General features: G+C 42.1%; 1 protein-coding gene across 1 annotated transcript in view; it reads right to left on the minus strand.

The window, feature by feature from the left end:
- Positions 1 to 25226, minus strand: part of asic4a (acid-sensing (proton-gated) ion channel family member 4a) — a 129387-nt gene extending 104161 nt beyond the window's left edge. The window contains exon 1 of the mRNA XM_047047819.1: positions 24296 to 25226. Coding sequence (XP_046903775.1) covers positions 24296 to 24871 — 576 coding nt within the window. The 5' untranslated portion in view covers positions 24872 to 25226. The remainder of the gene's footprint in view (positions 1 to 24295) is intronic.
- Between the last annotated feature and the right edge of the window lie 275 nt (positions 25227 to 25501).

Genomic DNA, 25501 nt, shown 5'->3' on the forward strand with positions numbered 1-25501 from the left:
TATACCTTAGTCAGACTGGATCCTGGTTAACATTCAAATCATGAGCCTCTTGGCTAGTTTTTTAAAAGAAATGTCAGGTCATTATAGATTGCAATTTTTGCCAGAAAAAAATGAATACATGAAATCTTTATTACCCACAAGACACTGCTGATGCGGAGGAAAGACGCCGTCAGAATAATTCAGACTCTTCTTTTCCAGGTTTACCTGTCAGATCAGACACAGTTTTTTTTTTTTCTTCTCTTTTATTTTATCCTTTGTTTCTTTTGCAAGTTCTCAAGCCTGTCATGTCAGGGTCAGTGTCTAATTACACAAGGGTTTGATCAAAGTAACGAGGGAGAATGGAGAACACAGAACCATGGTTCTCACAGTACGGAAATAAATACTACCCTTCCCTCCCACACCCACCCATCTACCAACCCCCCCACCAACACCCATGCCACCTCAACTAGCACGCACCACAACCGTGCTCCAGTGTCTTTCCTTGTGTTTCTATTGGCTTCCCTCTCCTTTTGTGCCTCAGGGTCTCTTTGTGATTGTGTTCCTGTCCTGCTGTTTACTAGCCTGGATCCTGCACACCATGCTTTAGACCTCCATAGATAATGTTTAGTTCATGTTTTAATTTCAAGTTTGTATTATCTTTCCTTGTGCTCAGGATAATTCCTCATCTTCCTGCTTACCTGCCAATCTGACCACAACCTGCCACCTCCGCCCTGAGCACTCTATTCACCTATATTCACAGCTAATCTTCTTAAATCTCACTTCATTTCCCATGTTTGGGTTCTGTTTTTGGGTTTGCTCTGAACTCCACAACAGTATGAAAACAAAACCATCATCATCATACACTCTACCCCCCATCTCCATACCCAGCTCTACATACCCCCTAAACTAACAGAGAAACACCACAACCTCACCCATGTACCACAGTCACCCAAAACCATCTCCCCAACCCACCTTCCACAGACACACTACATATCACACGTCGCCCTGCCTACAAAACCATATAAATGGATGAAGCAGGACAGCCAGCTCCCAAACCTGTTGTAATTGGACAATAGACTATACAGAGGGAGGCTTCCAGACTGTGTGTCTGCTGGCATCAGACAGATGATAAGACAGATGGAGTGTAAATCATTGCTCTGGAAGGATCCTAGGTGGCTGATAAAAATATCTTCAAGTAGAGAGCGTGGGGAGAATCCTTGAGGAAGATTTTGAAAATCTCTTCATCAATATTTTAGAGGAGCAGTAGCTTGTCCTTTAGGTGTTCATTGGATGTTCTTCAGACCGGAAATCTTCATCCTTTGTCTCCAAATCCAAAGTCCCTGTCTAAACCATACATGACTTTGATCTCCTGACATCAGAAAGTACATACGTTATTGATTCTTATTCACGGCTGCGTTTCCCGAAAGCGTTGTAAGCCTAAATTGATCGTAGAATCCATCGTACAACAAATCTTAGTTTTACGGGCCGTTCCCAAAGACATCATAGCTAAAGTGGCCCTTGAAAATTCTTAGCTCTTGAAAGCGCATAGATTAACCTACTCCGTACGAGCATGTTTGGGAAATGCACGTAAGAAATGTGTTTTGTTTTTTGCTCGGTCGTTCCTTCGATCCATCGTTATCGGGAAACGCAGCCCAGGTCGGTTATCCAAACAACACCCTACAATGATGGAGACCGTTTTTTCTGTATTATCCAAATGTACAACACCTGTTTCCACCATATCTGCCAAGGTCATATTGGGTTGATTCCTGATAATGCTCCATACATCCACTTGTAATCCTGAAAACTAAATGTGCTGGAATTGTGAGACTGTAGAGGGATTAGCGTACTATCAGCTTCTGCAGATAAACACTGGCTGGTAAAATGTTGGGACTGGAGAGCGACTGTGAATATACAATACATGTCAGCAGATCAACTGAGTGTGAAGATGTCTCTGGGATGAAATACAGTAGTTGACCTATGGCCCTGATTCTGTAGGCAATGCAGCTATTGGAAATGCATCAACACTGTTTCCCTTGACAGTGAAAATATGGTGAACAAATTGTTATATTGCCATTTTGACAGAAGTATGGTCAGGTGCTTTTTGTGCTTCGAGCCATGCAAGTTCCAGCCACAACCTTCACACGATAACCCAATATTACAGAGAGTGAAATGCCTGTTTGTGAAGGTAAATTGAAGTGGTGGTATGGGACATGGGCTGTCACTGAGGCTATCTCAGATTAAAGCGTTTCCCCTCGTTTTCATCCAGCACAGCGCCTGAGGGCTCAGAAATCAGCTAAGGATGTATACAGTTTAACCCGAGTGTGGGGAGCCACAGAGCAGGAAAACTAATTTAAACTTACTTTCAATTGAATGTCTGATGATAAAAGAAACCTGAGAGGAAAACAGACTGGAAGTTTTACATTACATGACTCAACCCTTAAGGCCAGGGCAAAATGAGACACAAAGCTTTGAGGTGTAGGTATTAGTGTATACAAAAGTTGAGTTTTCAACTTATCTCAGAGGGTGTTTAGATATTCTTTACACTGAGCACAGACTGTCAATCAGGCTCTTTTCTCCTGCGGTTGGTGCTCTACTGAGCACATTTCAGGGTCGGGTGGTGGGAAGCTGAGTCAAGGCAAATTTCATGTTCATGCCGCAGATAACGCAGGATGACCATCAGTGGGTGACATACTGCTTTGGTCAATTTATTTCTGTGGCAAACTGTCGCAAGCAGTCACCTTAAGTACTCGCTCGATGGTAGTCAGTCTTGAGTCTGAATCTAAACATTAATCTCTCTTTCATGTCGGTCAAGCGCATGGCTCATTCCAGGCCCACCCACGTGTATACCCACGAAATAGCGATAAAAAGGTTTTGGTGTAGTCTTTGTTATAAATAGGGCTGTAATCCATTTGATGTCCAATGGCTAGCCAGCACAGGATGGAGGTTGAATGAGGCAGTTCCATCCATAGTCAATGCATGTTTATCAAACCAACTCAAGGGAGGCTCCCAGGAACCTCAGCCTTGTTCATATTCAGACAGGGGTCTCACTGAGTCCCTCGTCTGCTCTCACTTTCACACCCCTTTGTCCACAAACCCGACAGCCCCCTTTTGTAATAAGATGCACATTTTTGGAAATGTATTCCAGTGTTTGGACAAGGAAAGTTTTTATTCATTAGGCATTTATACATGTTCCGTCTACTGAGATCTGTTCTACCACCTACCCTACCCGCATCTGAAATAGCAGTGGTTAAAGGTGACTTTTTCTGAGCATTATTAAATCAGGTTTGTTATCATCGTTTATCTTATCTTAACTTGATTCTTTCAGCAGGAAGATTAATTATTCAAACTTACGTAGGTTATGCAAGAGGTGATAGCCTTTTCATCAGCGGCATGTGCCTCAGAATAGGTAGCAGAATGCTTGAATTTTAAACTTGTTATTCAGCGTTACTATATATCAAATGGTTATATTTAATACACACACTGATGTATCCATCTTATGATCTGTCTTCTAACTTGTTTGCGGACTGTATCTCCCACGAAGCAGCGAACATGCATCCACCTCCACACAGGCATGGAAGTCAGCAGTCACACGATGGGTGGGTATTCGCTGATCCTGTCTTGATGTCAATCCAGCGCTTCGCAGCGTTCCTCCATGTGGGAGAGCTGCATTACTTTATTTCTATCTGAGTCAGGGCCACAGGAAATGAGGCAGATAACGCCTGGCATTTGGAACCCTCCAGTAGCAAGAGCATGCCCGGTAGAACGGTAGGTGTGGCACCTCCGCTCAAACTGGTCTCTCTCTCTCTCTCTCTCTACTTAATGCTACCCTTTGTAGTGTATTATCATATCATAATACACTGAGCTTTTATTGATCCCTTTCATCCTGCACTTCCTCGACAGGAGCCAATTAATATTACAGTCCTAGGCCTCTTGTCAAGAACTATGATAATAACTATTCAACTATTCAAGAGTGAAATAGATTTAATGCTGTACAGGTTGTTGTGGCACAAGGGATTGACTAGTTAGCACAACAGAGGATGTACTACCTTCTTTGGCAGGTTAAAGAACATTCAACTTGATGGTACACGTTTCTTCCCTTCCGCTGTTGGCCTCTTCAATAAGGCCAAGGGTCCACACTGACTTTTATGACTAAATGTCCTTAAACACATTGCTTTTTGCACTGCATCACATGTTGTATCTTGTACCACTTGTATTTTTTGTAATATTTGTATTTTTATATTGTAAAAACCTTTTATTGTACATTTTACTTAATTATATTCCACTTAGTTACTGCCAGTTATGTACCCGTAGAAATAGTTAGTCCTCAAATTTAAATGTAAGATTTCCTATATGTTTAATGTATGCACCTTCCTACTAAAGCAAATTCCTTGTCTGTGCAAACTTTCATGGCGAATAAAACCCTTTCTGATATATTTCACATTTCAACCACCCTATTGCTGTGTGTCATGGAATCAATTATTTATCATTGCTTAAATGCGCAATTAATTCTAACTTTAGGCATATGCCTTTATGGTTGAAATATGTATTAAATATATCGGGTCTCACAGGGTCCCTTTCACTATGGTATACATACTAATTAAATGTTAACATCCCATTTATTCTCTTTAGAGTGGAGACTGTGAAGGTCAAAGAGAGAGAAAAAAGCCTGGTGATTTGTGAATGAGTCCCGTTGACATTTTCTCCAGGACTGGACTTTCAAGATTGGTTTAGGAGCATGCTTTTACCCTGTTCCTTATCCTCAGAGATAATGTCAATGGCACACGTAAACACAAACACATGCCAGTCCTCATTACCCACCGCATGCATTCTACATGATGCCTTCATCACAGTGTATCTTATGAAATTGATGAATTTGCAGATTTGCCATCATCTTTTTAATCCATGGTGGCTGGCAGATTGTCCAGGAGGCCATTTCCATTCTTTGGAACATTTTCATACAAATGTCAAACTTCTAACATTATCCTATCATAAAACGAACATCAAAGTGTAACGTGTGACAAAAAAAACCTTCGAACAAACAACATACATGTGGGGCCTGTAAACACGAATGTTTTATATGATTGCTTGGGCAAATCTAGGACAGTGTACTATTATACTATCAATGCCCCTCCACCCTCCCCCTCCCTCCCCCCTCGGGGCCAGTGTTAATCGGACCAATAGGCCCTCTTCTCCACTGGATCAATGTCAGCACAAATTTCAGATTGCTTTCCTGATGCAGGCCAAGTTATCTGTGATTCAACTTTAATAGGTTATTGAACACAACCAGCATTTAGAGAGCATGGCCGTATTTCAGGTTATTGACAACCAAACGCACACAACTTTCTCATTAGCATACATTAGGACAACAGAATGAATCTTGACACCTTTTAGGTGGAGGGCAGCACAGATAGAGGTTCAAGCACACCACTTACCACTAAAGAGCAAAGTGTGCAAGACAAACTGCGCAGACACCAAAGCACTGCCAACTGGAGTTACTGTAGGGAATGAAATACATTTACATTTATTCATTTAGCAGACACTCTTATTCAGAGCGACTTACAGTAAGTAAAGGGACATTCCCCCCGAGGCAAGTCGGGTGAAGTCAAGGACACAACATCATGTGGCACGGCGGGGAATCGATCCGGCAACCTTCTGATTACTAGCCCGACTCCCTCACCGCTCAGCCATCTGACTCCCCATGACATGAATTTGAGTGGCCTTAGTTGGGAGGGAGCAGAAAAGTCTAACTGGTTAGGGCCTATGTGGGCACCACTAATAAAAACTAATATTCCATGTCCCATACCTTTTATGAATATTCCTTCAAAGACCTGTCAAACAGCCCCGTCTGCTTGTTGAGTAACGTAGGACATGACATCATCATGGTGCCAAACGTCAAGTCATCCAGGAACTGAGAATTTTAAACGTTTCTCAGAGTTTATTTTGCATAATACATATTGAGCAAATCAGTGTGTATTCCTGTATACACATTCATATTTAACAGCATGGGTGCTCAACACTGATTAGATAAACAAATACAAGATGCTGTACTCATCTCATATTAAAATCAAATGTGCGAGTAATTTGGTTCTTCTTTCGTCAGCTTATTACATTTCTTCCTCAGAACTCCTCCTTACTCACTTGGAGGGTCTTGATTTGAGAGCTGGCAAATAAAGACGGCAAGAAAAATCAGGTGACATTCTACTACACCTGAAGGTTGAGTGGTTTGTCAGTATTGAAACAGTCTGAGAGCTGTCTGCTTCATATCCTGCTGTCATCGTTTTACCCTGACAAGTTTTCTATCACTTAGTACTTGAGAAAAATGTCACCTGTATGAACAAATTATTAGATTTATTTTTATAAACAATTCTGAGAATGAATAATGGGATAATTGGCCAATTTATTAGTTTTCTTAGTATAGATTTGTGTCAATATATTTCACACAGCAGATAATGGCAGTTATGCTATTGTTGAGTAATTTTGACCTTGTAACATTTAGTATTCAATGCTACAGTCACGTATGTATTTTACTTTGCCTAATTGCAATAATGGCAACTGGGACACTGGAGAGTATAGAGACCACTGAAGCACATAACTACATTATTTACCACATGACTCAATCCTCCTCTGTGTGGCACAGGAATACAGACTGCAGAGCGTGTCGTGATATAGACCTACCAGGAAGCAATATGAGTGGTTGGTGTGGAGGGTCAGCCAGAGGCAGTCTTTGCTGTGGCTTCAACACTCAGACACCATTTGACAATTAATCTCAGGCGATTCCTAAAGGACCAACCAGGCAATGCCACAAAGGCTGCACCTTGTGACGGACATGCTGGAGAGCTGCTTACCAAGACCCAGGACTTGCTCGGTTATTACTGGTTCAGACAGATTCTCACACCTGTCATTATACTTTTATGTTTCTGTGAAGTTGGCATAAATATTTCTCAAGCTAAGGGTAAATAACGTGCAAAAAAGAAGAAATGGCTTCACGCGTTTTCCTGAGTAGGCCTACTAAGAAAAACTATGTATTCAGATTTTGCAGACATTGGGGGAAGCTGTTGGGTAATGTATTCAACTATGGGAGCACACACTTTAAAGATCAGAGTCCAAACCATATCTGTGACATTCAACATAATTCAGAACACGGGTCAGTTGTCCAGAAAAGCAAATACCTGTGCGTCAGCGCAGACTGAGCTGCAGTGACATTTGTGATGCTATTTCATTTCTCATTTCTATTTCTATTCTCTGTTTCCAACGCTAGCCCAAGCGATCACTGACATTTTCATCTAAATCACTGCGCAACGATTTTTGTATTTGAAATGTCTTTTAAACATATGCTGTCTCTCAAAGTAATTAAGCGATATGGGTAAAAGGCATCCGGAGCCACACATCCATTAGGCCTATCTGAGTGGTCTAAGAGCTGGCTTGATTAATTTTTCACTACCATTTCCACTAATGTATTCAGGGACAAAAATAAAAGCTTGCCCGGGATTCTTAAAGGATGGAAAGTGTACCCGGGTAACCTTGGTCAAAAGGCTTTTATAATCCCAGCATGTACACTGCAAACATCAAGATTGTAAACACTGTACATCAACCCGTATAACTGCAGAAAGAACAAAAAACGTTTCCAAACAATGGGAGGAGAAGAAAGGAGAGCTGTCTGTTCTGAGCATTACGGCGACTGGAATGGCGTTTATATTGTGATATAACCCTGACTGTTGTATTTTTGACTGCCTTGGTCGACTCTAATGTTTATGTTGCTCTGGAACCAAACTCTTACCCAACTCTGACGGCATTAACAAATGCAGCTGAGAGTCAGCCTAAGACAAAGGCACAAGATATTTAGTCACACCAGGCTTAAGGGTTGGGAAGCAATCTGACTGAAGGATGAATTGATTTGGGTGGGGTTGGGGGAATGGGGGGGGCACAGTTGGGTGCTTTCATCAATCTTGTGAACCAAGTCTTACTCCATGTGTAAGAACAAATACTGGTACGTGTGAGTGCACCGAAATGCACACATTAACACCACCAATGACTTGGTGCTCTACTTGTCAAAGATAGACAAATGTCTGTGCTGGTAAAGGAGTCCCAGGGGTTGGAGAGGGGGTGAGCTGCATCAGAGCATAGGAGGAAGATATTGTTGGGTTAAAAGCCATCCCTAAGATGTAAATTCCCTTCATCTAGAACAGAGGTCGGCAACCTGCCGATGTCGTTGCTGTTGATATTGTTAGCGAATAACGGTAATATTGTAACGGTGTATTAAACTCATAGTGACTGAGATCGCTAGCTAGCTAGCTACTGCTGTACTGTAGCTACAATATCCAACTTATCGATTAAAATTTTCTGGACTGCGTGAGCTTTCTAGCTATCTGTCTGCCTGGACACAATAATTTGCGTTCGGGGATTAATAACGTACCTATCTATTTGATCAACTATGGACACTTTATCATATAGCTCCAAATTTTACAATGAGGAGGCTAACAAGTAACACTAGCAGGAAGTAGCATTGCTACGAGTGTTATGATAGGTTGCTAGGTAACGGAAGCTAGCTAGCTTTTTTAATGAATGCTCATTATGTATTTGTAGCCTACTTATAATTTTTATAGTAGGCTAATATAGCTAATATAGACACTTGGTGCATGTGTTGCCTTCATTATAAGGCTTATATAAGGCTTTTATTTTTTTGCGGCTCCAGACAAAATTGTTTCTTGTTTTTTTGGTCCAATATGGCTCTTTTAACATTTTGGGTTGCCTACCCCTGATCTAGAATATGCCCACAAACCAAGCAGTAAAAGTTTTAAATCAGCTCCACCAAAATCAACTTTCTTTCTCTATCACCTTTCTCCAGTCCTTGGCTTCCCTGACATCCTCAGGTCACAGGTGGGGGTTATCTGATTGGGTGTTGAAGATGCACATCTGGCGGGTATTCCAGGTAGCGGGTTTAACAAACTCTGAGATTAACCCTGAACTCTGAGTTGAGTTTCCGTAACATGCGAAACTCCAAAAATTCAGTTCCAAAAAAGCCGATATGAATTTGTTAACTCAACTCGGAGTAAGGCAACTCTGAGTCTAGCGCGTGCATGAATGCTACCAAAAGCCAACATCTATGGAGCTCCGATACTTGGATTCACCATGGCAACCGACGACAAAAAACTTTGTCATACTTCACCACACTTTAGATATAAATTTTATTTCGTGTTCATGGTCAATCTGAGCACATATTCCGGAAAAAAGCAGCACGGCTGTAGCAGCATAGCCTATAGCTACAATTGGCGTGGAAGACAATTGCTGCCGAGTCAATGCATTTACTATTTGAATGCAATAGCCAGTGCATACATTGAACATTTAACCCCACTGTCCGTTAATATTACAGGAGAAAATAATAGGAGACTTAATAAATAAAATAGCATGTTCAATGTTATATTACATATAAAAACATACTACGAACAGCTAATGTATATTTTGCTTATAGGCTACGCTTGTGATTGTAGCCTCGACGTCACCATGGTTTTAATCATATTCGACATGATACAAAGTTTAAATATCAATTGGTGCCTATTTCAACTTGTAGTAGCAGTTTCCCTCAACAGAATGCTTTTGATCAAATTATGATGATGATTACGTGAGATGACGAAGAGACAATAATGACTGCTGCCGCAGAAATGGATGCAGAGAATTATGTATGGAAGCTACGTATGTATGGGAGAATTATGTATGGAAGCTACGTATGTATGGGAGAGTACATCTCTCCATGTACTTTTATTTACAGGCTTTTTTTGTAATTGTCAGTTACACTGACATTATGAGAATAATGAATATAAAAACGATTTGCACATTCTGACAACGGGGAATGCTGTATACAGTGAGATTTTTTGCATGTGGAACAGTGAAATGTAGCTAATGTAATCTCATGTATACCCAGTTACAAGTAAATTAGTTGTACAAACTGCACCTCGTGAAGAAAGTGCCAAAAACTGATCAAGAGATTGTGTAGGCCTACTTAGGGTAGAAGAATAAAGGCTAATCTCAAAAAAGATTGACTGGAACACGTGAGGATGCATGGTCACAGGTGATGTTAATTGTAGGAACAATAACCTATATGAATATTAATAGTTGAATTTTCGGAATTTCTATTTTGACCAAGAGATGGTGTACTTAGGGCAGAAGAATAAAGGCTGATCTTGTAACGCTATCAACCTGCCCCCACCTCTCATATTGTAAAATATGGAGTTACTGGATGGAGTCTCAACTTGATGGCTCTCACATCTCATTGTGTAATTTACTGTAGCATTGCTAGTCATGTTGATAAGTAAGGGTCAAGATTCTGGTGTGATTGTAGTTGTTCTTAAGGAATTGTGAAGCATTGTTCTGTGGATTATTGATCTCCTGAAACGTTCTCCTCAGCTCTAGCTTGTCCTACTCCTTCTTCCTCTTGCTTTCTATCTCTGGTTTACAATAATCATGGTGGAGTAGGCATAAGAGTTAACCTTCATTGATATCATTTATTTGCAATATGATAAAAATGATTTAACCTTAATTTGACCATTCTTGCTCTGATTTAACCCAAAAATCAAAATAGTCAAATAACTGTAATTCCATTGGTATTGGCATTATTTGGTTAATGTTAATACACTCTTCAGTTTCCCACCTTCCTTCAAACCATAGGGGAATTAGTTTCGGTTGTTTGGCCAATATTGACCCCCTACAATGTTGAAATAGATTTGCTGAAACACCAGTTTCAGGATGGTAGGCTACATCATGTAAATTGTAGGAATCATATGAATCCTGTAAATTGTAGGAACAATAGCCGATAGAAATAGGCTAGGCTACTCATTGGGATTTCTATTTGTAGGCAATGAAGAAGACCAAATACAATTTCAATTATTTGTATTTATTTCAGTGCCCAAAAGCATTTGGTCAATTCTGAGTGCATGTCCACGGCATGTAACACTAGCGACGAAGGCCCAAGGGCTGAAAATGTTGCTAAAATAAATTACAGATGGTGACGGGAAACGGTAACGTTAACTTAGGTATTCATCAGGGAATTAAAGCACATAAAATCGCAATCTTAAAATCGTCTCCCAGCGTATAACTAAGCAAATAAAATTTTGTTCGAGATCGCTCGGCTGAACCAGGAAATGATATGCCGTGTCTGCCAAAGCTATCGGGCTCATAAAGTGGGAGGGGATCGGTAGAAAGTTTACGCAGAGTTTGTTATGGAAAACCTGCTAGCGAGCATGTTAGTTTCACAGAGTAAGTTACCATGGAAACTTACCAAAAGGTTTTGTTACCTCTCTTTCTGGAACATGGAACTCGGAGTATGCCTCTTTTCAGGGTTAAACAACTCAAAGTTTTCGCTAAACCCGCTACTTGGAATACCCCCCTGGTAAATGAGGCACTAGGATTCATTTCCGAGGCTGGCCCAGAGGAGAGGAAGAGTGGGAGAGAAGGAGAAGAGGAACAGGAGCAGAAGAGGAAGGGGAGGAGAAGAGAAGAAGGAACAAGAGTAGGAGTGGAAGAGAGAAGGAGGAGGAAAGAAGGAAATTTAGCAGGAGGATAGCGAGTGGGTCCTTGCTCATACATAACCCCATCAGAGGAGCAGCATCAGGGATTGCCATGGGTGTAGTTTACATCTGTAGGAGCAAGGGGTGGTGGTGAGGAGGGGTAGTAACTGGTGGACCTCTGGGCTGCAGTTCTGAGGGATGAGGCTTTGAGAATGGATCGGAAATGGAACCTAGCTGGCCAGGTTGTGGGAGGGGGGTGGGGGAGATGGGGGGAAAGCTTTACACAACCTAATTGACAGGCTGTTTGGGATAGAGCACTCTAGAAAAGCAGTCACTTTCACGGTCCCCTGTTCTCTGCTGTGGAGGGTTGTGTGTGTGTGTGTGTGTGTGGGGGGGGGGGGGGTTGCAGACGTTGAGTCCACCAGGGGACCTCCTGTCCCTCTCAAACTCATCTGCTCATGTGCAGCAGTCTCTCTCCTCCCACAGACTTGTCGCCATGGAGAGACAGGCAGGGGGGGACAAGGGTGCCAACTCAACCCAGCACACACAAAACCCTACACACACATGCATACACACAAACACATACACACACACAACTACACCACACAACCACACCAACAAACAAACCCACACACACACAGCCTCAAACAGCCACCCACACACATATGACTACAGACAACCACATACACACACACACAACCACATGACCATAGACAAGTAATCACACATACAACCTAATATACAAACACACACAAAAAACCTGTGCAGAGGAAATGTTTCACAAACGAGACAGGCAGATCTAAGAGACAGAAGGATAAAAACATACGGCCTTATTTATTTTCACATCTTAAAGCCTTGTGTGCTGTTAGCTAGGAAAACCTAAATTGACCATATGGCAAGAAATGTTAAAACCATGCCCAAATCAACAAGAAACAGGGTTTCAGTCCTTTCCCAAAACATAACTATGTGAAATCGCTCAGTATGACATCTATTGATCGACCACAGTCTTCTTCCAGCACACATGATTTATTCAAACTGGATGAATGTCTGATCTCAATCAACTCATCACCAAATTTCATAGCAGCAAAATATAATATAATCTCACCGAGGCCTTAAGCAGGACCATTAATGGTGCCACTATCAAGCAAGATTGCATAGCGATAACCACATATCCACACTCTCATAGACACATATACCAACCAACAAATAGCCACTTTGTTAACCCCATGAGCACATGCAGAAAATATAAGTTTTATCTGAGAGGGAAATCAGATAACGCAGGTGCAAATAGAGCTGAGAGTCAGAGCAAACACAGGGGGCGCGACAGTTTACAGAGTCAGAGGGCTTCCTACCACAGAGAAGTGGAAGTCAGATCAGCCCAGACAAAACTCAACCATTATTATGAGAGAGAACACAGAGAAGAAAAACAAATCTGTTAATTCAGTTGCCTGTTGAATCGGATTTTTCTGGATTGTGATGATTCGGTCAATAACATAATATTTAATTGTACACCATGGCATTATATGGTGGAGTAAAACAAGGTTTCACAATGTTGTGTTTTGAGGAAAGCAAATTTAGGAGAGGTGACTATATCAGACCTGTCAGATGTTCTTGTCTTTCTTACAGAGATTTTTTGTATTTGAACGTCACAACTTTAATATTAATAGGTGAATCTATAAGAACTAGAGAGGTTACAATTTCTGTGGAAATTGTAGGGTGTGCTTGCTTGCGTTGGTTGCAGATGGGTCCATTTAATAACACATTTTTACAACTGATATTTCTGTATATTTTATATAAAAATGGCTACTTATTGTTTATGAAGATTGCATAGATTTAAAAGCATACATGTGTTGATGCTCATTTACAATTCAAAAAAGCAAATTTTAGAATAGATTTTATGCGTATTTTGATCGTATTGTCTGGGATAAGAGCAACGTTCTTAGTATTAATTTTTTATATGTGGTGTCAGAAGGAGCTTTGATGTCGGGGTAAATACGGCTATTGCCTCGGAACAAACCCCAAATACACACATAGTAGCCTACATTCGGGTAGTGTCTATAGTAACCACTTGTTCCAGAAGAAGCCAAATCAAGATGTTACCTGAAGGCCAAGGTGGTTATTAAGTACATAACTGATTTGAAGATTTCCAGGGAATGGCTCGCGGTGTAAAGCAATGGCCTTTGGTAAATGACCTGTTTTGCTCTAGTGCGATCGAATCCCACTTCATGCGAGCCTGCAAATGTTTTATTTTGTCTCCATTTATTTTGTCGTGAATGGCAATGTAGTGAGCGCACGTTGCCTATACTGCCATATTCGCCGCAGCAAATATGAGATCCGACTTGAAAATCGCCAGTAATATGTTTGTGAATTTGTGACAAATCTGGTGATAGAGGCAGACTGATAAATACATGCACCGCTGGGAAACCAGTTAGTTTGGAAACCAGTAGGGACACAACACCGGCAGTAGTAGCTGGAATTGCGATTGAAACAGTACCATCTGCTAACTGAAAATATGCCCCACAAAAAATGTAAATAAGCTTGACATTTATTTAGGGAAATGGCTAATTCAAAAGAAGTTTGCTGGAAGCAATCATTGTCAGTAACAATGCCAAATACGACCATTTGATCTCAGTCTAGAGCCCTGCACGGTGGAAAAGCTGACGTCTGTAAATTGTGCTACAAGCAAGCTAGCCTTGCTGCTGTTGCTAGCCAAAATTCACTGAGGGGATTGTGTGAATGCGCCGGAAATTTTAAAAAGTTTCTTTTGACAAAGTTTAGATTGTGGCATTGAAAACAGCGTCACACCAAACAAGCTTGAGTTTAAATACATTATTTAATGTGACGTTACTTACTGTACATGCAAGTCTTGAATTACTTATGTATGATGCTGCCAGTACTGTGGGCAGCAGTCTTTCTAGTACGTCTATGCACGTAGTTGATAACGTGTGTTGACGTTATGACGTTAGGCTTGCACTGATTCCCTTTGCCGACAAAAGGCACTTTTTGCCACAAAAACTTAATTCAAACCTAAACAGTGCAACGTAATGTAAATCCCAATAGAAGCAACACAGCCGTGACCAAGACGAACCTTTTGACACAGGCGTTGTCTATGTAGCGCAAATATTGAGGGATCCTTAGGGGTAGGAAAATAAGAAAAGGATATGTGAGAGAACAAAGGTTGTGCCCTTGCCGAAAGCACAAGACACCCAACTAGAGAGAGTACAATTTCTGGGGAAATTGTAGGATGTGTTTGCTTTGCAGGTGGGTCCTTCCCCTTAAGTTTTTCCCTTCTAGTGATATTTTAAAGCATTAGCCTACTCGTATTGCATAATTCATTAAGAACCCCCTTTGAAACAAGCTACTAACAAGGTAACAACGTTGTCACCGGCAGTATCTCAGATGGAATCGCGATTCAAACAGTACCGTCTGCTAACTGAAAATATGCCCCCAAAAACGTAAACAAAATTGACATTAATTTAGGGGGACATTGCTTATTCAAAAGAAGTTTGCTACGAGCAAGCTAACTGCTGTTGCTAGCCAAACATCACTGAGGGGATTGTTTGAAAGCGCCAAAAAAGAGAATGTTTCTTTTGACAAAGTTTAGGCTGTGTGGCATTGAAGACAGTGTAGGCCTACTACACACTGCGAGCCGAGTCTGACTCTGAGGCTAAAGTAAAAACAAGACGCGGCTCACTCAAATTCCAAAGTTTTACACAAATCCCAAAATTACAAAGACTTTCACGACCTAAATCAAAAATCCGAGATTGCAGTTCCACTCGAAATCGCTTTCTCAACAAAGTCCAATGGTTGGGAATTTTTGGGGGTGGTATTTTTCACTCTTAATCCAAGCTCCAATTTACGTGCTAGAACATCTCTATCACGTTGTATCCATGCGTCGTTGCTAACGTGTGCTGACGTAGTGACGTAGGCTAGCACTGAGTACCCTTTGTTGACAGAAGGCACTTTTTACCACAAATACTTTAAGCCTAAACCGTCAAACGGAACGTGATAACAAATACAAGCAACTCAATCGGGATCACGACGAACATTTCGACACCGACATGTAGTGCAAATATTCATCATTTTTTAGGGGTGGGATAATAATATTAAATATATATGTGAGAGAACAATGGCGTGAGCCGAAGGCGTGAGCACACCCATTAATGTAAATTATATCTTCATACCACAAAATTAAACACATATGGATGGATTTTAAAGTACAATGACACAGAAAGTGAACACAACTGAAGAATTGTTATAATTCTTGTTCTTTTTCAAAAAAAAATATATAAATGTCATTGAATTCTACCTCCTCAACTAAATTTTCTCTCAGCATTCAGTGATTCAAATGGTCTGGAAATAAATCCAAACAAAATATTTTTTCTGAGATCAATAGCCACGCAGTAACACAAGTAAACCACAACATCAATGACAATGGAATTCAATTTGGTATCATTTTCAGGATGAAATCTAAAATACAATGCGTTTACAAGTGCCTAAATTACAAGAAGCCTCGCAATGACACTTCATAATTGAGAACCCAAAGGGTATCTTTGCACTCGTTACCTAAAGAAAACATCTGGAGTTAGTGGTTCGATACATGGTAATTCACTATTGTGAGAAAACGATGATGGTGGTTGTGTGTTCGTGTGTGTGCATAAGTCCGTGCAAATGTGTGTAAATGCATTCACATGGATGTGATTAATATCACATCACCTGTAATAAGGGGTTTGTTTAATTAGGCAGCCTTCCATACACAATAATCCGTCTCCACAATCCCTCCGAGACTCACGCTCATGTAAACTGGAGGAAGCTGCGTGTGAGCCCGCGTGTTCTCACTGCTGTGTGTGGTAGCGTTTCAACAGCACACTTCCATCTCTGTCTTCTCTGTCTATCTCTCTCCGGCGTTCTCTACCTTGTCTCCACACGCCTCCCCAGTTGCCCTGCCCTTGGGACTGGAGTAAATGATTTGTCATGCGTGGAGGCAGCAAGAAGCCTGTAACAAATCTAACTGACAGCATGTCCCCCCAATACATCCCATCCCACTCCACCCCACATGCAAATAGCCAAAAGAGATGAAACGGCATCTTGGGACACTTCAGAAAGATTTTAATGTGTGATGAGGTGCTCCACTGTCAAAGGAGACCTGCCGAGGTTTCAGGAGTTGAAGAGAGACAGATGATTCCTAGATGTCACAATTGTCACGTAATTTGTGTACTTACAGGAAGAGAGACTGTCATCCTGTCAGAGAACATTCTCGCTAACCGGTTGCAAAGGAACCTTCAAAACATTCAGTCATGCCTGCATGACAGACCAACTTCATGCCGCATTCTCCCCAATGCTTTTAAAACTTTGTAATGCTACACTCTGCTGAATGATAAAAAAGACCTTTCCTAGACAATAATATTATGAAGTTACAGATAATCTGGTGTGAACTAGAATGATATAAAATAGAATACTATAAAGAGACAATAAATGTTAATCTATTGTTACCGCAGTGACAAAAGTCAAAGGGGTTTTCATCATTATGTCTCTGTGATGTGGATTTTGAAAGGTTATACTGTGCTCTCACTCTGATAGGAAGGCATGCTTGGGTCCCAGAAAGGTGTGCCTATCAATGTTTAACAAACCTAATTAGGACTTGACACCACCAATCCATCATCACCAGAGCAATTCTAGCTGGGGAGAGAGAGAAAAATCCATCTACTACCGAACTGTGGCTTTAATACATAATTTACACACTCATACTCTGTCACTCTCGCACACACACAAACAGGCATTAACACCCCCACACAGTAGGGATGGATATCGAGAACCGGTTCATGTTTAGAACTGGTTCAAGTGAACCGATTCCTTGGAATCGTCAGCCAAATTCTTTAAAAATTCTGCTAACGGTTCTCTGTGCCGTTGCACATGCACAAACTTTAATAGTTTATTCAGACTGCAGCAAATATGGCAACTAGGCAGAAACGTTCTACAGTTTGGTTGTATTTCACGTGACAAAATGACAAAAACGCCACTCGTAATGCGTGTAAAAACTATATTTCGTCGAAGGGAGGAAATACAACAACTATGAAGAAGCATTTGAACCAGTGGCGGTTCTAGACTAATTTTACTGGGGGGGCCAAGGGGGGGCCAGTGTCTAATCAGAGTGGCACATAAAAAAACGGAAACAACGGATATGTAAACATTAAATACTTTAATTTTGCTTTACAATAAAGTTATACAAAATACTCTGGCTCTCCCTCCTCCAGCTCCTCAACTCTCTCAATACCTTGATATGTTTCTCTAACTTTTTAATTTACTGGGGCAAAAAAGCTGCAATGTCCCTTCCTCGGTTCATGATGACTACTAGAAGAAGAAAAACGTGTAAAACTAATTATTTTCTTTTTTTTTCAGTCAGCTCAGGGGGGGCCAGGGACATTTTTACAGGGGCACTGGCCTCTGGAGGTCCCCATGTAGAAACGCCCGGCGGAGTGAGTTTCAGAGGGGTGAGTGTAACGGAGTTAGAACCGTGAAACTCGCTCCTCAGGTATGTAACAGGCCACCCGCGTCAACGAAGAGCTAGCTTTTCTTGGGCATAGTTGGTAGTGGTCACACTTGGCAAGACGGAGGTTGTGTGTTTGAGCCCAGTGAGTGGCGAGCGAGCCTTGTCGTGACGGAGCGTGGCTACAGCTGTTACATACCCGTCACATTAGCGGACGAGGGGCCAAAAGTCCATAGCCCAGGGGCCTCAAGACACGCCCCATACTCACAGCCCAACGGAGCGGTTTCAGACTCATATTCTGACTAGAATTATGAGTATGACAACATCAGGCTGTCTCAGGGATTTAGAGAGGGCTAAATGCATGTAAACGCTGTTTATGCACCTGCCGAAATTCGGAAATCCACCTCAAAATTGCGGAAATGGCGTTTATCCACCTCTAAATAGCATTTACGTACGTTTACGCACATCTAAGTTCCCTGCGCCTCGTATTCTGCCGTTGGAATAATCCGAAATAAATTTGGTGTAATGCACCAAAGACTCATTCATATTGATTAACAAGTAAACGCTATCTGAATCATTTCATCTGTGACCCTCCAATCAATGCGTTGCGGCTGCGGCGGCGACACCATTCAGGATCCACGAAGTATGTACACATACATGTTGTGGATTAGTCTACCTGTTCGGAATGGATTAATTAGCCATGGATATCAGGCGACCCCCCCCCCCCTCTCCCCCCCTGAATATGCCTATTATAAGAATCACATCCAAATCGAATGACATTATTTTCTCCGGCCAAGACAACAACATCTTTCTCTGTTGCACCGTTCCCCACTCGGCTTCTACGTAAGTTCGCTTGCTGCAAGTTCAGGCAGTGATAAGCGCGCTCTGATGATTTGCATGTTAAACAAACAATATTTTTAATTTGTAGTACATTGTAAGAGATGCTAAATACCATCGGCATTCGGTTACAACAAGACTGGTGATACGAGCGCTCTAGAACGCTCTTAGAACGCTCTTAGAACGCTCTTAGAACGCTCTTAGAACGCTCTTAGAACGCTCTTAGAACGCTCTTAAGAAGCTCTAACGGTGCGTTCACACTGCAGCGGGGCGGGCAGAGCGGGGCGTCGGCTTCCAATTCATTTTCAATGTAACCAGGCGTTGACGCCCGCGTAGGGCATTGTGGGAAGGCGAGCGGGGCGTCGACGCTCGCGTAGGGTATTGTGGGAAGGCGAGCGGGGCGGCGAAAGTTGGATTTTCTGAACTTTATGTAAATGACGAGCGTGAAAACGCCAGCGATGGCCAATCGGGTTGGTTTCTTGTTTCTTGTAACGTAGCAACTGTTGGTCATGGTAAACATTTCTAGGTTTGACAATTTCAAGATGGAAGATCAACTCATCGTATGTGTGTCTTCATACCCAGTATTGTATGATACGTATATGTTCGATTACAGAGACATAAACAAAAAAAATTATGCCTGGCGCAGGGTTGCTGAGGTTGTCGGCGTCCCTGGTGTGTTGTATTTTGTACTTTAATTCAGTTTCTTCACATTACGTAACTTTCTTCTGTGCTAGCTGCATTGTCTAGCTAGCTCACCCGGCATACGATTGACATTCAACGCTGAAATGCTGGCTGGCAGCCACTCGCTATCCATACAGTGAATGTGTAGTGGCAAGTCATAATCTAGCGATTGATTTGCAGACATTTCGAGTAATATAATAAAAGGTTACACATGTCAACGTTTATGTCTGATGCATCTTTTTTCCAGCCGGAACAAGACCCGTTCCATAGAGTGCAGGTGGGATTTAATCTTTCACTCGGCCTAAAAAAAGTGTGGAAAAAGATAACCTATTGTGTGCTGTAGATAAGATCATGTCAGATCTAGAATGCGTGTCGGATTTTTGCTTAATGTGTGTAAAAGTTGTATTTTGTCCGCACATTTGCCATGACATTATACGAACTACAACAGTGATTTAAGAGAACTACAGCTCTGAATGAATCTGTCTGACACGCCCCCCAGCGTGGTGCACTTTGGGAAGGCCGGTAGGAGGAGCGGTAAAAAAGTCTGCAGTGTGAACGCACCGTTAGCGTTAAGAGCTTCTTAACGAATCTGGGAAACCCGGCCATTGCTAGTTAGACTAGCTAGCTCTCTCATCTGCTTTTTATTAACGCTGATTTGCAAGGAATGCAATAACAGCTAGATAGCGAAAACACCTAGACTACCTACTGTAGCCTGTAAACTAGTGATGTGTCGTCCGTGATCGATTTGTTCATTTTGAACGAATCCTTATAAGGACTCGGGAGTAACGAGTCCTCTCAACGAGTGATTCGTTAATTTCCCGACTCGGTCTTTCTACGAGTCTTTGGATAATTTTTCACGTGAACTGCATAGGCTCTGTACTGGTAGCTAGAGGAAACGAACGATTCGTTCATTTCCCGACTCGGTCTTTCTACGAGTCTTTGGATCATTTTTCACGTGACCTGCATAGGTTCTATAGCTAAAGGAAACGAACGATTCGTTCATTTCCCGACTCGGTCTTTCTACGAGTCTATGGATCATTTTTCACATGACCTGCATAGGCTCTGTAGCTAGAGGAAACGAACGATTCGTTCATTTCCCGACTCGGTCTTTCTACGAGTCTTTGGATCATTTTTCACATGACCTGCATAGGCTCTCTAGTTAGAGGAAACCCGACTCGGTCTTTCTACGAGTCTTTGGCCGAATCCCAATACTCCCCCTTATCCCTTCCCCTTACCCCTTCCCCTTAATTGACTCCTAGCCCTTGGCCCTCGAAAGTAAGGGGTAAGGGCTACATAGCCCTAGGAAATGGGACGCCACTTGGTTACAGGTACGTCATCTAGCACGTATCGATATCTCCAAAGCAAGTAGTGTTATGCACTGATATTAAACGAAATTCGCTGCTAATGGAGTTAACTTAGAACTGTAGACATGCAAGTCAAAGAAATGCGGGACTGTTGTGCAATTCAGAACTGTAACATTAGCGTACCAAACTAGCGATTTTTAGAAACGTTTCAATTAGGAAAATGGTTGCAAATATATATGTTCATGACTGTATATAACACAAAACAAGAATGTCATAATTTTTTTATCAATTAATTAAGCCGAAAATGTATCGAACTCTCTGGATGATCTGATGATTGTTGCCGGTCGTGCAGTTTTCACATAGCCCTAGGTTTCAAGTAAGCTCCCGATCTTACTTGGTTTTAAGGGGTGTATACCCCTTAGATTTAGCCCTTCCCCTAGCTCCAAAAGAGTATTGGGACACCACTAGCTCTCACGGGAACACGCAAAACAAAGGGGAAGGGGGAAGGGGAAGGGGGAGTATTGGGATTCGGCCTTTGGATCCTTTTTTCACGTGACCCGCATTGTATTTTTTTGTAGAGGAAACAGTTTCCTTATTCCCTTTCGCATGGCCGCTGTTTTAGTAAGACGTGAATGATATTCGCTCAAGTCATCATACTGACTGGTTTTGTTATTTTCACTTTACATTTACACTTACAGGTTAGTGCAGTGTAATTGTTTGACGTGATAATTAAATGCTACTGTGATAATACATGACCAAATCATACAAACTCATGATACATTATTTTAATGCAGGAATTTCTTTTGAAATAGTATCTGCTGGTGCACATGTCATGCACTAACCAACATGAGAATATCATACGTGTTTGCAGTGGACGTATAGCCCCCCCACCCCCCACCCCCACCCCGTTGAAATGAAAGAATGACTCGAAAAAAGATTTGGTCATTTTACTGAACGACATTCATAGAACCGAATCAGTAAAATGAACCGAACTTCCCATCACTACTGTAAACTAGTTTAGCTTGCTAACGCAAGAGCACCTGCTTCTCCAGTTCTTTCAATAGATAATTTAGACAGGCGTTAGCAATAGGCTAGAGTCTAGACTGCTATTCGTTTTCTGGCTATTTTTTCGTAATCTTCCCTTCTAATGCAGCCTAACAGCTAGTCTCTAACTAGCTAGCTAGAGTAATTTGCTAAGTAAGGTACTGTATTGAAGCGCGCAGGGAAAACAGACAGGACTCAGGACACAAGAGGCAGAGAGCACGTTGTCAAGTTGATAGCTCAAAAGCCCTAAAAGATATATTTCCAAACACGACAGCTACCCGGTCAGACCCATTCAAAACCATAACCCCCCCCTGCTTACCCGGTCAGGTAAAAAAAAAAAACCTGTACGGTAACCCTCCCCTTTCAACCTTTCTACCAATACCCAAACCAGGCTAGACATCTCCCCCAATGAACCAATAACACTCGAACTTGTGTATACCAGTGTTACAGTATGTTGATGTGATATTTGAAACGTATTTAGCTAACAGTGGACCCCTAGTGCAACACAAGAGAATGTTGATTAAAATGACGTGTTGCTACTAGGTAGCTATTTCAGGACATGCTACTCCTAACTTATTTCTGGGGTGGCGTTTATTACACAATGTTCATTTTTGGTGCGGAGTTTAATTGAGAGCAGCGTTTAATTGAAGAAACACGGTACATTAAACTGTAATTTCATATGCACTTGGGGGCCCTCTAGTGGCCACAAGAGCCCTAAGCAGCGGCCTAGTTCGCTTATGCCTTGGGCCAGCCCTGAGTAAGCTATTAGCGACTGAATCTGCAATGTCCAGCAGACATTGAGTCAGATCGTGAAAATGTTTGTATGTTTTTTAATTTTTTAAGAGCGTTTCAAATTTCCATCAGTCGATTTTCAGACGTTTTAGTCGAGTCTTGGTCGACCAAAGAAAATCTTAGTTGGGGACAGCCCTAGAAAATACCCATACACTTAACATTATTTTGGATGATTACAAAAAAATTACATATGTTTCATTTCTTACGTTGAACTTCCGAAGTCCGTAAGAACACATTTCAGAAGACACTTCAGAATGTTTTTGAAAAATAGGCATCATGAGTGTTAAATACAAATAGCGAGAAGGAGTATAAAGTTCAGTCAGCGATTGTGTACTATTAAGGTCTTAGAGCAATTTATATGTGTTCAAGCTGTGTAATATGGAAAGTAGTTGGAGGTGCTGGCGATGTCAGAGGGAGGGCCAGTTAGTGATGGCAGTGGGCTGGTATTTTGGACCATCCCAACCCCGTCGGCCCTTCAGGGATTCTCCCAGTATCCCCGATGGCCAGTCCGCCCCTGACCACTGTACATACTGTATATGGTGTGCAGCATTATAGAAAATTATATAAAAGAAAAATAATGTAAATAAACCCGTTTGTGCTCTTTTTCCTCCTCTTGCCCAATAAAAATCGATAAGAAAATCGATAAGCAGGAATTGATAAGGAATCGGAATTGTTAAAATCTTATCGATACTCATGCCTACCACACAGTCAAACAAAAACACACAACAAAACACAGTCTTAAATACACACACACAAACAACAACCGTCTTAAACACACACAAATACAGTTTGACCGGATGTGAAAAGCGTATGGAAATTGTTTCATTCCTTTTAGTCAATCTAGCTAATGCAAAAATCATGTCTGTCTGTCTCTAAATTTTTTATCTTAACAGCAGTGAGATTGAAATACAACATTGGTGGAACATTACTCCTCACTCCCTGAAAGGTACAAGAGCTCTGAAAGAGGTTGGTGTTCTGTAATGCCAGAGAGAGAGAAAGAGAGAGACATGAAGAGAGAGCAAAACAGAGGAGCAGTGAGAGAGACAGGCAGTGTGAGACAGAGCAGCGAGAGAGTAAAAGAGAAAAAAGAAGAGTAAGAGGCATGGAAAAGCTAGTGAGAGGGAGACGGAAAAAACGAGACAGAGTTGCCTGTTTAAAAAGATGATTTTGTTGCCATGGACTCTGCGCTTCTGATATTTGAGGCAGTATAAACCCCCAGTAAGTCAGTCAAAAGAGAACAGGCAGATCAAGCCTTTTCTATTTCCTTTCAGGGAAAGTGCTGAAGTAGTTGTTCCATGAAAATTCACAAAGTAGGAGAAAACTGGTGCTTCTCAGAACGAAAAGCTGCTGTGACAACACTCCTGAATTGTATTTATGGAAAATACATTGACTTCTGGAAATAACACACAACTCTTAGATTTACCACAACACGAAGAATGGGATTTCAATTATCTTTAGGACAACAAGTTGTCTTTATTTAATTTGTTTACACCAGAGGAAAGGTTCAAATCAACACAGGAAAGGTGCCCTAAGAGGCACAAAAGGTAACAGCGTGTTTAGTACAGTATACTGTACTGACCTCCCTGTCCTTTTCTTACTGAGAAACCTCAGTCTAGCTAAACACAGTGGAGGCAAAACAAGTGAGCTCTATGAGAAACTTTCTAACTCACCACAGAGAAGTCCTCCGCCGAGCAGTTCTGCCCGCTGAAGTTACAGCTCTTCAGCATCTCATCCAGCTGATGCCCCGTCCTGTTGAAGATGTCCTGCATGTCAGGGGCTGGGTACTCCAGATCAGTGGGCTTGTGGCCATCCTTGTTTTTAGGGGGCAGCCCTGTCAGGTTTGCCAGGTGATAGATGTCGGCGTCGGTGAGAGCAGAGAACCGGAAGCGGTTGATGTTGCAGATGGTCACGGCGGGGAACACCATCTCTGGCGTGGCTTCCTCGTTCAGAGCTGTGACGTGGGGGTGCTCCAAGTACGAGATGGCACACTTCGCCGCTTGGTAGATGAAGAGGGCAAGGGACGCCAGGAAGGCCAGCGCCCACAGGGTCTGCCGGATGCCCAGGCGCCCAGAGACGAGGATGTGGTTAATCCCGTGGAGAGAACAGGAGTTGGCGAAGCCAACCAAGTCCTTGGCCGGAGGTGTGCAGCTTTCCTCAATCAGGCTCTCCCTGTCCCCCTCCTGCTTGGCTTTCTGCTTCTCATCCTCCTCTGCAAATTTGATTTTGCAAACAAATTCGATCGGCATGTGGGTAGCCAGGTCTGCGTTTTTTTTTGGTTACAGCTACAAGTTCTGGGTCCACTTGTCTCTCTGCTCGTTCCTCGGTGTTGCTCGTCAGTGCAGACAACTACTCCGAAAGAAAAAGAAGAAGAGGGGAGGCGAGAAGGAAAAGGCTGGAGAGTTTTTGCTGTTGCTGCTTCTGTCTGTGATCCCAGTGTTGCTGCTTCCTCCACTGCCACTCTGATACGAGAGAGGAGACTGCTGCTATCTGCTCTTCTCTGCTCACTCTACTCTGGGTGCTTGTCTAAGTACTTGATCAGCTTGCGCAGTCTTGCCTATCAGCAGTTACACAGCTGTCCAAAAAAAGGAAACACACAGGCACCCGGGCTACAGACCCACACATGAAAATGCAGCATTTGGAGCAAAAAGCGATAGGGGGCTGCTTCATATTTCATGAGCAGGCAACATTGTGATTATTTCCTCCTCACTGGCGAGCATCGCGACTCCTCCCCCAACACTCCGTCCTTCCCTCCCTTTCTCACACACTCGTCCCTGCCGGCGTAATCCTCTCGCTTCAAATGCTGTCTTACGCCTTGACTGTAATAAAGTTGGAGCCAAGGTTGTTCTGACCAGCATACAGAACTTGATGTGAAGCTG

This window comes from Hypomesus transpacificus, chromosome 23 (assembly GCF_021917145.1).
Source record: "Hypomesus transpacificus isolate Combined female chromosome 23, fHypTra1, whole genome shotgun sequence".
Taxonomy (NCBI): Eukaryota; Metazoa; Chordata; class Actinopteri; order Osmeriformes; family Osmeridae; genus Hypomesus; species Hypomesus transpacificus.